The 14,596-nt window shown below is 31.4% G+C and overlaps 1 protein-coding gene and 1 non-coding gene across 5 annotated transcripts in view; one reads left to right on the forward strand and one right to left on the reverse strand.

The window, feature by feature from the left end:
• Eps-15 (Epidermal growth factor receptor pathway substrate 15) overlaps positions 1-9,839 on the forward strand; it is a 31,986-nt gene extending 22,147 nt beyond the window's left edge. For 2 of the 4 annotated variants that reach the window (XM_083089764.1, XM_083089765.1), the window contains one exon: positions 7,755-9,839. In XM_083089764.1, coding sequence (XP_082945890.1) covers positions 7,755-8,477 — 723 coding nt within the window. In that variant the 3' untranslated portion in view covers positions 8,478-9,839. Of the gene's footprint in view, positions 1-5,096; positions 5,982-7,717 lie in introns of those variants that run through there. The other 2 variants (XM_083089766.1, XM_083089767.1) reach the window with 2 other exon arrangements.
• Positions 9,840-11,647: 1,808 nt separating this feature from the next.
• On the reverse strand, positions 11,648-11,719 carry Trnaq-uug (transfer RNA glutamine (anticodon UUG)). Its single transcript has one exon. It is a non-coding gene; the product is annotated as a tRNA-Gln (tRNA).
• Positions 11,720-14,596: the final 2,877 nt, after the last annotated feature.

The raw sequence follows: 14,596 nt of genomic DNA on the forward strand, positions 1-14,596 counted from the left end.
CTAGAAGCGCGCGGCGGCGAAGGCGGTCCGACTGTAACATAATGGCGGCGCGCGACGAAGCGATGATTGGGGAGGGGAGGAGCGATGAGTGTGCTGGCGCGCGGCAAAGGCTCCTCCCTTCCCCAATCACCGCTTCGTCGCGCGCCGCCATTATGTTACAGTCGGACCGTCTTCGCCGCCGCGCGCTTCTAGCCACGCGTATTCGCCGATCTTTTTTAATTAATATCGAATTTTACGTGGTGCATTTCAAAATGGTATATGACTTTTTAGTTCGATTTAACGAGATCTACTTATGATTTTTTTTTATACATGATACGCCTGACACGTTGTATATATTATACAGGGTGTCAGGAAATTGTTCGCAGTCCCGAAGTGTGAAGGTAGATTGGTTCAAATTAAAAAGGAAGGTCCTATACTATTTTGCGATATCCGCAATAATTAACGAAAAATTAATTAAAGAAGATCGGCCAATGCACATGGCTAGAAGTGCGTGGCGGTGAAGGCGGTCTCACTGTAACATAATGGCGGCGCGCGGCGAAACGGTGATTGGGGAGGGGAGGAGCGAGTGTGTAGGCGCACGGCGAAGACTCTTCCCCTCCCCAATCACCGCTTTTCCGCGCGCCACCATTATGTTACAGTGAGACCGCTTTCACCGCCACGCACTTCTAGCCACGCGTATTGGCCGATCTTCTTTAATTAATTTTTCGTTAATTATTGCGAATATCGCAAAATAGTATAGGACCTTCCTTCTTAATTTGAGCCAATCTACCTTCACACTTCGGGACTGCGAAAAATTTCCTGATACCCTGTATAATATTATGTAGAATATTATATAAGGATTATTGAAATCGGGAGCTCTTATACATATGTCTTTGTATAATTACTTCATTTTTTATCAAGAAATATATTGTATATGTTGGTGAACCAAATTAATTAATATCCTATACATATAATCACAACATAAATGATAAACAAATACCACACACACACGCGCACTCACATCTATGAATTTAAAAATAATTTACACATACACGAACATACATATACAGGGTGTCCCATTTAACTTGAGACATCGAAGTAACTCGAAACCATGGCGGTTTCGATGAGAATGTTTTAAACAAAAGTTGTATGGTTTTAAGGGGGCCATAAAATGGTGTCACTGGTTTTACCTTGAAAAGTCGTTTGAAGGTCACGTGAAGGTCACCTCCAACTTTTTAAATGGGACACCCTATATACTTTTGCATATTCTTATAGCTTGCCTCGAGAGCTTTCCAAAACACTATAATAAAGTATTTCTTCATTGAGTACTTTTCGAATTATGAGACTTGAAATAATTTCTTAATTTTACATAAACCATAAAATATCTAGTAAAATATTCATTTTTCGATTACTTTATCTTAATACTTTTATGTACAAAATAATGAGAGGAATCAATTGGTGTAAAGAAAACACATAGTTGTTTTGAAGAAAAAATATGTAATTTGCAATTAACAATTCCATATTTTTTTTTTAAAACAACTGTATGTTTTGTTTACACCAATTGATTACTCTCATTATTTTGTACATAAAAGTACTAAGGTAAGATAATCGAAAAATGAATATTTTACTAGATATTTTATGGTTTATGTGAAATTAAGAAATTACTTCCAGCCTCATAACTCAAAAAATACTCAATGAAGAAATACTTTATTATAGTGTTTTGGAAAGCTCTCGAGGCAAGCTATAAGAATATGCAAAAGTATATAGGGTGTCCCATTTAAAAAGTTGGAGGTGACCTTCACGTGACCTTCAAACGACTTTTCAAAGTAAAACCAATGACACCATTTTATGGCCCCCTTAAAACCATACAACTTTTGTTTAAAACATTCTCACCGAAACCGCCATGGTTTCGAGTTACTTCGATGTCTCAAGTTAAATGGGACACCCTGTATACAGGGTGTCCAATTTTAATCTATCACCTCTAGTGACTTTCCAGGGAGCGGTCGTAGAGAAAAATGTTTCAGACAAAAGTTGTTTGGTTCGAAGGGGGACATAAGATGATGCCATTGGTTTGACCTTGGATAATTGTTTGGAGGTCACATGAAGATCATTTTCAATTTCTTAAATGGAACCCCTTATTTTTTATTACATATTCTTGTATCTTATCTCGGGAGCTTTCCAAAACACTATAATAAAGTATTTTTTCATTGAGTACTTTTCGAGTTATGAGGCTTGAAATAATTTTACATGCTTGAAATTTCTTAATTTTATATAAACCATAAAATATCTAGTAAAATATTCATTTTTCGATTATCTTACCTTAATACTTTTACGTACAAAATAATGAGAGGAATCAATTGATGTAAAGAAAATACATAATTGTTTCGAAGAAAAAATATGTAATTTGCAACTAACAATTACACATTTTTTCTTAAAAACAACTATGTTTTTTCTTTACATCAATTGACTCCTCTCATTATTTTGTATATAAAAGTATTAAGGTAAGATAATTGAAAAATGAATATTTTACTAGATATTTTATGGTTTATGTAAAATTAAGAAATTATTTCAAGCCTCATAACTCGAAAAGTATTCAATTAAAAAATACTTTATTATAGTGTTTTGGAAAGCTTTCGAGATAAACTATAAGAATAAGTAATAAAAACTAGGAGATTCTGTTTAAAAAATTAAAGGCTTCATCTGACCTTTAAACAATTCAAAGGCAAATCAATGATATCATCTTATGTCCTCCTTCGAGTCAAACAACTTTTGTATGAAACATTTTTTCAAATCTTTTTTACTTTAAGAGATATTCAGCTGCATTACTTAAAATGAAATACTGTATATACAGAGCGTCTCTGCTATTATTCGCAAAAAAAAAACATAAATAGAGCTCGTTAAACCAAACTAAAAAGTCATCATTTTGAAAATTACCACGTAAAATTTCGAGATATTAATTAAAGAAGATCGGCCAATCCATGCAAGTATAAGCGCGCGAAAAAAGCCGTCCCATTATAACTTGATACTAGGCGCGCGGCGAAGTGGTGGGGGGGAGGCGCTTTCCAAAACATGATGGCGGCGCGCGGCGTTTCAGCGTTACATTTCGTGAGCCCCTTGAACTATAAAACTAACTGGAATGAGCGCTTCTTTGTTACGGGCCGAGCCTGCCTGTGCCATCGCTATTTGGAATCGCTTTCTCTGTTACACTAACATGCTACAGTATATTTCTCCTATAGTTTCATGCCATATAGGGTGACAATAAAATAGATAACCTAAGAGTTAAGAGGAACAGATTCATACGTATTATCAGTGCCCATACCTTAGTCCATAGACATAGTAAGTATAGACCGAGCATCCATTGTATAAGCGTTAAGTATACGAAAAGAAAGACAAAAGATGTAAGATGAGTTTCTTTCTCTTTTCAATGCCGGAGGAGTGGGGAGCACTTCTCTTCATCTCAATAGGGGAAACGACGAACCGGCGCGAGGAGATGAAGAGAAGTGCTCCCCACTCCTCCGGCATTGAAAAGAGAAAGAAACTCATCTTACATCTTTTGTCTTTCTTTTCGTATACTTAACGCTTATACAATGGATGCTCGGTCTATACTTACTATGTCTATGCCTTAGTCAGTATATGTTTGCTAAGGTATACATGAAAAAGGGCGACCAAATAGATACTGTCTCTCTCGGCTCGAGGTCACCGGGTAATAACAATGGGCAGCGCTTGTTCCAGTTAGTTCTATAGTTCAATGGGTGAGCCCCACCCACCGCTTATGGTTTTTTTTGGCGGATGATAGGACGGACACCCTATATATGTATATTAAATTAAAAATTTCATAATTTTTAATTATTATACTTACACCTTTAATTTAATTATATTTTTATTTATGTTATATAATTTGTTATATTTATTTTATTTTCACAATATGAATAAATTGAAATATTAATAATTGCATTACAATCTATTTTAATATCTGATAGAACGTAAATATTTAGATAAAAGATTCCCATCTCAAAATATGTATACAGGGTGTCCCGAAACTAACGCTTGATATTTTAAAGACAGATTTTCTGGCCAATTTAAAAACGATTTTTCCTCAGCGAAAATGTCGAGGAAGATCATTATTTTTTGCATATTCCCAATTTTTGTCATCATGTATCTTTCTAAGTAAGCCTTAAATTAAAATTCTATTAAAGTAAACACCTAAAATTAACTAAAGAATATGACTTTATTATTATTTTATTCCCATAAGCCTTAGTTTGCGAAAAACCCTTTATTTTCAATCGTTTATAACTCGAAAACTATTAATGCCGCGACATTTTCGCTAAGAAAAAATCGTTTTTAAATTGGCCAGAGAATCTGCCTTTAAAATATCAAGCGTTAGTTTCAGGACATCCTGTATAATGTAAAATCATTAATTTCTCTAGTCAAATCTTTATTTAAGTCATTAATTGTATAAAAGATACACGCAAATATAATTTATATTAGATAATTTCTTTTTAATTATAAATAATTATTAATAATATCCTATATTTTTTAAAATTTACATTAAATTTTAAGAGGATATCGTATGGAGGAGGAGAAAAAAGAGAGAAGAGTTTATATTTCTTTCCTTAAATATTACGACTCGTACATTTTTATAAAATAATATTAAACATTAGTAATATTAAGCATTAATCATTAATAATGTTAAAAATAAATATAACAAGAAAATAACAAATGAAAATAAATATAACAAATGAAAATAACATTATTTTTATAATTAAATAACTATTTTTACAAATTAAATAATTATCGAACTCGGATATTATCGGATGTTTTAATTTGAAATAAAATGGCATTTATATTATTTTAAATTTCTTATTTTTTAATTATTAGTAAGTTCGGCTTCATTTCGTAATAGAACGAATAAAATAAATTTGATTAATAACGAAATTTTGAATAAACTCGAATAATAACGAAAATCATAACAAGCGATATTCATTTAAACAACTTAGTATCGTAAAATATATATATTAATATTAAATATCTGGAAGAAACACAATTTTCTAATGTTGTCATTGAGTTTTTTACTTTTATCAATGTACTAATAATATTTTATTTTATTTTATATTTAGGTAGAAGCTGTGCACAGTTTTTAGTTTACCATTGAGCTGTCTTCTGAAGTACACATGCTGTCTCCAGATTAATTAATTAATTTATTTATTTATTTATTATTATTATTTATTATTATATATATATATTCATACATATACGATGTTCGGATATTCAACCAACTTATGCGCAAAGTACTAAAATTATCCCCCTTTCCAAAGGGAACAGTGAAGACAATTGGCGATTTCCTCAATCTTTTTGAGGAATGAAACGAGAGAGAACATATTGAAAGATTAAACATATTCAGAAAGCACATAAGGATAATATTTCCATCTTCTGGATTAATCCGTTTTATGTTCCCTTTGGAAAGGGGAAAAATCTTAGTACTGAGTATAGAGTGTAGTCGGCCACTTAATTGATATTTTTCGGACAAACAGTACACCATGCGTTATTCGAAATAAACGCTTGTAACGTCATATGCATGGCAGGTTGCTTTGTTTAGTCCTAGATTATAAGCGCCAATTCTACTCTCATTCTGCTGCCAGGTTCGCATATCGGTGGTGCTCATAGACATATATAATTTATGTATATGAACAGCTCCAGCTCAAAACCTCTACAGTGCAGGTCTAAGATGGCTGACAACCAATTAAAAAGCAGGGACAAGTTAACGTTTCTTTTATCATTTGTCTTAATCTAAGACTTTGCTTTGTGCTGTCGACATTCCCAACATTATAACAATGTAACGACGCGTTTTCAATCCTACATCCATTTGCAAAAAATGATCTTTAGGATGCCTCCGACAATCTCTGAAAGTTTATAGGTTGAATATCCGTTAATTCTATACAGGGTGACCCATTTTAACTTAGGCAGCCAAATAACTCGAAAAATAAGCAAGATAGAGAAAAATGTTTTAGACAAAAGTTGTATGGTTTCGAGGGGGCCATAAGATGGTATCATTGGTTTGACCTTGAAGAGTCATTTGAAGGTCACGTGAAGGTCACTTCAATTTTTTTAAATGGAATACCCTATATATTTTTGTACATTCTTGTAGCTTATTTCGAGAGCTTTCCAAAACACTATAATTAAGTACCTTTCCGTTAAGTACTTTTTGAGTTATGATGCTTGAAATAATTTCTTAATTTTACATAAACCGTAAAATATCTTGTAAAATATTCATTTTTCGATTATCTTACCTTAATACTTTTATGTACAAAATAATGAGAGGAATCAATTGGTGTAAAGAAAACACATAGTTGTTTTTAAGAAAAAATATGGAATTGTTAATTGCAAATTACATATTTTTTCTTCGAAACAACTATGTGTTTTCTTTACACCAATTGATTCCTCTCATTATTTTGTACATAAAACTATTAAGGTAAGGTAATCGAAAAATGAATATTTTACAAGATATTTTACGGTTTATGTAAAATTAAGAAATTATTTCAAGCCTCATAACTCAAAAAGTACTTAACAAAAATGTACTTAATTATAGTGTTTTGGAAAGCTCTCGAGATGAGCTACAAGAATGTATAAAAATATATAGGATGTTCCATTTAAAAAAATTGAAGTGACCTTCACGTGACCTTCAAATGACTCTTCAAGGTCAAACCAATGATACCATCTTATGGCCCCCTCGAAACCATACAACTTTTGTCTAAAACATTTTTCTCTATCTTGCTTATTTTTCGAGTTATTTGGCTGCCTAAGTTAAAATGGGTCACCCTGTATATATGTACACATAGAGTGGATCACTAAAGGTATTACAGACTAATACTTCTGAAACTAAACGAGATATTCTTATTTTCTATTATTATTTTCTATTAATTATTTGGTATCGAAGCGGGTATGATCAAGTCAATTTTTTTTTAAGCGAAGTCATTAAGGTCTTTCAAGGTCTTTAAAGACACTTTAATTTTTTTAACTAACAATATGTACTTTTTATTATGTATGACTGTAGCTTTTATTAATGAATAAAATGACTACACATAATCAAAATTATACAATAAAAAGACAACGTGAAATAGCAGAAGTGTTCAGTTCTTGTTTTCTTGGAAATAGTTTTAAAAATAAATGCTCTAAACCATTCACAATATAAGTCTATTCGAATAAATGAATATAAGTCTATTCGATCAATCGTTTGAAAGTAAGAACTTCATATTTCGTTCACTTTCAGAATACCTAACATAGGTTACGTTCCAAAACGTAAGTAACCGAGGAAATTTTACTTGGATGACCGTTCCGAAACTCTTTTAAGCCTTTCCGATTGGTTCAAATCGGCCATCGATAAAATTTCCCTCGGTTAATTACGTTTTGAAACGTAACCATAATAACATTTTTAGTGATTCACCCTGTCTATGTGTGTGCGTGCGTTGTGTGTGTGTGTGTGTGTGATATTCCAAGTTTATTTACATTATTATTAATATAATTTTCATTATTAATCTTAACTTATATAAAAGATATTCGAATTGTGCGAATGACGTAATGATTTGCAAGGTTTCTTGTTACAATCATTTTTCGATTACGCGATTCGAATATCACAAAATTACAGCACTGCAGCACATTTTATGATGGAAAAATAATCTAATCCAGCCAGCAGCCAAACGACGATCGACGGTATCCGCGTCATTTTCTTCTACCTTTTCAGTAAAACAAAACTGACCAGTGACAAAATCCTGCTTCAGCCAGAACCAGCGGCTTATCGGACTGCATCATCGAGACTGACAAATAAAACGCACGTAATGTCGGGGCAACTGAAGCTGTCGGATTTCACGGAGGATCCTTTCCGGGACTATCGTTACGAGGACCTTTTCAATATAACGGACCCGTTTGCCGATGAGACAGAGGACTTGAATGCAAATAAGAACAGCGGCGTGGACAGAATGGAAAATCTTTTTGATTTCGGAACAACATCCACTTTTTCGGATAAAAATGTATTATCGGTTAAAACATTCGACAACGATTTCACGAGCACTTTTCCGCACATTAAAACAAAAGTCGAGAAGAGCAATATAAATAAATTCAATGTCGATTTCGGAAAAGCATTTTCTGCCGATAACAAAAACACTAGAGGTATTGAAACTGACTTTGCCAAAGTCAAGACGAGAACGATTGATCTCGATGAAGCATTTTCGATTAAAAACGCAAAAACTGTCACGAAGCATGAATCAGATATAGCACAGACTTCAAAGTATAATACTTGTAACGACGAGAAGCTAGCGAATAATTTCGGCAAGATGTGGAATGGTAATAACGTAACTAACTTATCGGAAGAAGAGCAATTAGCTTGGGCAGAGAAACAAAGTATAAAAGCGGAAGAGGAAAGGCTCAAACTTAAAGAAAAGGAAGACGCCGAATTAGCTCTAGCTATTGAACTGAGTCGACAAGGAAAATCAGAAAATGTTTGAAATTTAATCAGTATGCTATTTTTTTGTATTGGTATCACTCATAAAAATTCGTTAAATTGCATGATAAAATTTTACATTTCATAATATATAAAAGTATTGTTTAAGCTTACATGTATTTTCATCACATATAGAAACGAAATGTAGATGCAAGTTATTAGACAATAACGTCGGATACAAACATTTAAAAATATCCAAAAGAAAAAAGAAGTTATTATATTGTATGTTACTATATAATGTATTTTCGGTTTCGAAATATAATTCATTAAAAATCTTCCAATATTTTCAAAAGTAATCATTTGCAAAATCGATAGATTTGTTTTTTCTTCGATTTTTCTTTTGTTTTTTTATTTTCTTTTCTTTTGATCATAACAATAATCTATGATTTACGAGTATTATTTAATATTTGTTGTGAATACTATTACTTCAGGTGTGCGTTATGCTATACATATTAAAGTCACAACTATACATGAACGATATTAGATAAAAGTATAATATATAGGGAATTTATGTTGTACAAGTTATTCAATTATAGAGGAATATAAACAATAATATAATATCATTAAATGCATTATTAATATGTAAACATTCATGTAATAATCGAAAATGTATATTATGAGATTTGAAACAATATATTCATTGTTAATTGCACAATCATTTGCCATATGAAAATTTAGGTCACTTTACCAGTTGTAACTTTATGTAAAAAAAGAAATTAATAAGTAAATATACATTATCGATGAAGAAAACATCAAAGTAATTTTTGCGACAATGCTATCTCTATTTTCAACTTTCGGTTTTATAGAATATACTATTGTTCCAAAGAATATAGTGTTCAGAGATGTGTGTTCTGTGCTTGGTGAAAAGGGCTTTATTTGATAAAACTTGAAGACCAAACACGAAAGATCACGTCTATCTTGACTATGTTGTAGTATCGTATAATTTCGATAACGACGTTATATTTTATATAATGTGTATATATTATCATTACGATATATTAAATCGCGATAATTCTTATTATGTAAGTTTTCATGTCATAATTATTTAGTTGTAAGATGTATACTATATGTGCAAGAATGTATTTTATTATAAGATATCATTAATAATATTGGTGCAAAAGCAAACTTATGTCAATACACCATTGTTACATAAATCTTTATTTAGGTTTACACACACACATACACATTTTTTTTACTTTTATTTCGTCTTTATAGGTGTTACAATACATGTGTGTGTGTGTGTGTGTACATGAATGTGTATATGTACTATAGATACTCATTACTTATACTGTAGATACATATAGGTACATATATATATGGTACATATTAAGATTTCACCGAAATAAATGTATAATACTTTTAAAAATATTCCATTTTAGTTTACGTACACACATAATTCGTTCGATATGGACTAAGCAAGTGGACTTTTCAGTTTTTTTCGAGAAAAATCACTAAATCGTTGAGCAAATTTTCTAGCTATTGGCCACGTTTTATTTGGTTCTACAATTGTGTCATTCTCGTGATATATACAATATATATATATATATATATATATATATATATATATATATATATATATATATATATATATATATATATAATTGCGGCACTCATTTATTTAAATTGAAAATTATTATATTCAACATATATTGTAAGTACATAGATTTCATAATTGGAAGTAAGGTTCTTTAAAATTGATAACATATTTGAACAAGCAGAATTGTGATGCTATAGTAACCTATTATATTTTATCGAAAATAGTCGGTTGTATTACTAGCATTGATTGCTAATTAAATCATTTCACCGCTAGTATTCTCTATAGAATATATCTTTAACCATAATTGAATGCTTAAATATTCTTTCGTAACATTCTTATGTTCAATATATATACAAACATATATGCACAATATACATATTGAAATAAAATGTTTATTTTTATACATTTCGAGGAATGCGCTTGAAATAACGACAGTAAATTAATATTTCCTGAAATTATAGTAATTACTTAAAGTGAAATAAATAAGGGTTATTCTGAATATAAAATTTATCACTTCAAGGCAATTACGAAAAAAATAAACATTTAATTTTGGCAAGTATTTGTTAAAAATCTATTTCCTATATAAGAATAATAGTACGCGCGTGTAATTTATGGATTTTAAAACTTCTAGAATCAGAAGATCATTTCCCTCCTTAAAATGATTATTGAAACTCTTTCTATCGTGCAAAATGTATTGTTATATGTATGTGTATGAAAGTTTTATATATCCTTTTATATTCAATAGTTTTGAATCCTTAAAAAAAGTTTTAAATTTTAATTTTGTCTAAAAAATGCGTGAAAATTTTTTATTTGTTCTCGGGAAAAAAATCCATGTATAATCCACGAATATAAATACATACATACGTACATATATATATATATATATATATATATATATATATATATATATAAAATATGTCCTCATATGTTTTCTTTCTCTTATATAATTTCTGTCCGTATATATAAAAAAATGAAAAGAATAATTGAAAAATAATTAGAAAAATAATTTTCGCATCGTTTTTTTAGAAGTCAAACTTATAAAAGGAAAAAATGCTCTCTCACAAGGTATTTAATTTTAATATTATAATCGAATATCGTTGAAATTGTGGTTGTAACGAGAAAATGTTTTTTTTTTACAGAAATGAAAAGATTTTTAACGGGTGAAAAATGACGGTGATATTATCAACTTCCGATTTGAACCGCAAGTTGATAATAATAACTTTGAAAGTAGCATAAAAAAAGTTAATCATATAAAATAATATAAAATGGCTCTTTTGAAAACAAGTTTTGTTCGAAACATTTTTTTATTTAACACATTATTTCATCAATACAAATTGTCTAATTCAAAAATTGCATCTGACAAAAAAATATTTTTCTATATTTAATAATTAATTTATATATATATATATATATATATATATATATATATATATATATATGTATATATATATATTTTCAACAAAATTACACATTGATTCTTATGAGTGATCTGAGTTAATACAAATTTACACGACTTTTTCCTTTCATCGCTTACTTACATTATATCGTAATTTATATATTTTGAAAGTTTATCGCTTGCACATTTGTATCAGTAAAAAATACCTGTATTTACATAAAAAAAAAAAAATTACATTATAAGGTCCCACCGAGATTTGAACTCGGATCGCTGGATTCAAAGTCCAGAGTGCTAACCATTACACCATGGGACCGGTTGACAACCGAATCTATTAAAGAACTTTTTTAGAAATTAAAAGCTTATCCAGACAAATTTTCATAGAAATATAATGTGCATACATACTCAACATCAATAATATCTTCTCGCTTAAAGATAACGGTTTTAAAGAATAATGCATTGCGTCTAATTATTTGTACATCATTGGTTGAAGAAATATTTATGTAAAATTAATAGATTCTTGCGTTGCGCGTGTACGTGTATGTGCATGATGTGTGTGTGCGCGTGCGTGGTGTGCACAGTGTTCATTTTAATTGCCTACCTCGAAAATCTCTTAAATGACGCATTTTCATGGAAATTTCAGACAAAAGTTGTAAGATTTGAAGGAAGAAAAGAAGTAGAGATATTAATTTGATCTCCCGTAGTAGCACAATACATTGGCAAAATATTGGTTATATTGGAAATGTCTTGGCCAATATTTTCCAATGTAAAACTAATATTGGTTGTTAACAAAATGCAAGTGTTCTGCCAATATTGCAGTGCCCATGATGCAAGGCTACCAGCAGAGAGAAACCTGAGAGCGGCTACCAGCCTCGACGGACCGGAAATAAATTAACGCTGGAAGTGCATATTTTTTAATAAACTATAGCTCAAACGATTGCTCCTTAATTGCTCCGTCCGAATCTACAATTGCTCCCCTTCTAAAATTAATAGTTTTTTTAATATTTGTAAAAAACGTAAAATTGACCATTTTTACTGAAAAACATATTTCTAATAGTTTTCGGCAATTATATCCGGCATAAAACGATTGCTCCCTAATTGCTCCGTATTGGTCCATCATTAGTTTAACGATTATTGCATTATTTTATCGAAAATTGACGAAAAAAATCATTTCACTAGTGATGACGTCGCCAACTATCGGCCACCTATCGGAATAAATGGCTCAACGGCCAATGGCGCGAATATTTAAACAGTATATCAGCTATAATGTTTAAAACTATATGCCCGCTCACGCATGCTCAATTATTATATTTTATGCGTATCACAGAACATTAGTTAAAATATCTTTATGATATATACTTTAGCTCAAGAGATGTTGCAAAACGATACTGCACATTTACCCATTATCATTATTACAGTATACCATAGTCTAAAATACACTCAGTCCAAAAAAAAGCGGTACACTTAAAATTTGGGAAAAAATCATCAAATTTCAAATGACGATAACTTCGTAAATAATAAAGATAGAAAGGTCTGTAAAAAATGAAAATGAAGCTTGGAATCTCTACTTTAAGAATCGATTTATTTCAATGTTGCGAGATAAATTTATTTAAAATGGCGGATAACAAAGCAAGAGCATGCGAAATTGAAAAATAATGGTCCGAGTTTGCCACGGCACATGGCGTCAGCCAAATGTCGCAACTCAATGAGATAAAAAGCATATCATAGTACAGAGTTTCTTCCTTAAAATGCTTTTTTATTCATCTCGATACGATTATTTTTCGCCGAGACATTCGCATTTTAATAAGAAGGCAGCTTTTTACTTTAAATGCGAATAACTCTCCAAAAAATCATTGTATCGAGACGAACAAAAAAGCATTTTAAAAAGGAGACTCTGTACTATTATATGCGTTTTATCTCACTGAGCTGCGACATCAAACTCTCGCCATGTACAGTGGCGAACTCAGGCCATTTTTTTTCAATTTTACATGCTCTCGTTTTGTCATCCGCCATTTTCAGAAAAATTGTCGTATAAAATTGCGATATAAAATTTCGAAAACTAGAAATACGAACCTTTAAAATGCTTTTCATAAAATCCTTCTAGCTGTATTAGGTGCTGAGATATTCAATTTTGAATTTTTAGCAACGCCGAATTGCAAGAATAAAAATTCCATGGTTCGCTAGTACTGCGGTATCTTAAGACTCCAAACCGTACTCGTGGTTGTGTGCGTATGTGTGTTAGTGAGTGTGCCTGCGTGCGTGTATGTGTGTGTGTGTGTGTAATTCGTGCAAGAAGTAGTCACACACACACTAATAATACAGTGCCTCTCTCTCTCCCCCCTCCCTCTCTCTCTCTCTTTCTTTTACACACACTCGCGCACAAATGCACGCACAAGAAGGGTTTAGAGTCGCAAAATACCGTGGAGCTGATGAGCCATGGAGTCCTTATCCTTGAGGTAAACATACACACACACACACGCACACGCACTCACTCACTAACACATACACACACATATACACGCACGCAGGCACACTCACTAACACACATACGCACACAACCACGAGTATGGTTTGGAGTCTTAAGATACCGCGGTACTAGCGAAACCATGGAATTTTTATTCTTGCAATTCGGCGTTGCTAAAAATTCAAAATTGAATATCTCAGCACCTAATACAGCTAGAAGAATTTTATAAAAAGCATTTTAAAGATTCGTATTTCTAGTTTTCGAAATTTTATATCGCAATTTTATACGACAATTTTTCTGAAAATGGCGGATGACAAAACGAGAGCATGTAAAATTGAAAAAAAATGGCCCGAGTTCGCCACGGTACATGGTGAGTTTGATGTCACAGCTCAATGAGATAAAACGCATATGATAGTACAGAGTCTCCTTTTTAAAATGCTTTTTTGTTCGTTTCGATACAATGATTTTTTGGAGAGTTATTCGCATTTAAAGTAAAAAGCTGCCTTTTTATTAAAATGCGAATGTCTCGGCGAAAAATCATCGTATCGAGATGAATAAAAAAGCATTTTAAGGAAGAAACTCTGTACTATCATATGCTTTTTATCCCATTGAGTTGCGACATTTGGCTCACGCCATGTGCCGTGGCAAACTCGGACCATTATTTTTCAATTTCGCATGCTCTTGCTTTGTTATCCGCCATTTTAAATAAATTTATCTCGCAACATTGAA

The sequence above is a fragment of the Camponotus vicinus genome, unplaced genomic scaffold, assembly GCF_025532165.1.
Source record: "Camponotus vicinus isolate PSW18456_S1 unplaced genomic scaffold, iyCamVici1.0 SCAF_2, whole genome shotgun sequence".
Taxonomy (NCBI): Eukaryota; Metazoa; Arthropoda; class Insecta; order Hymenoptera; family Formicidae; genus Camponotus; species Camponotus vicinus.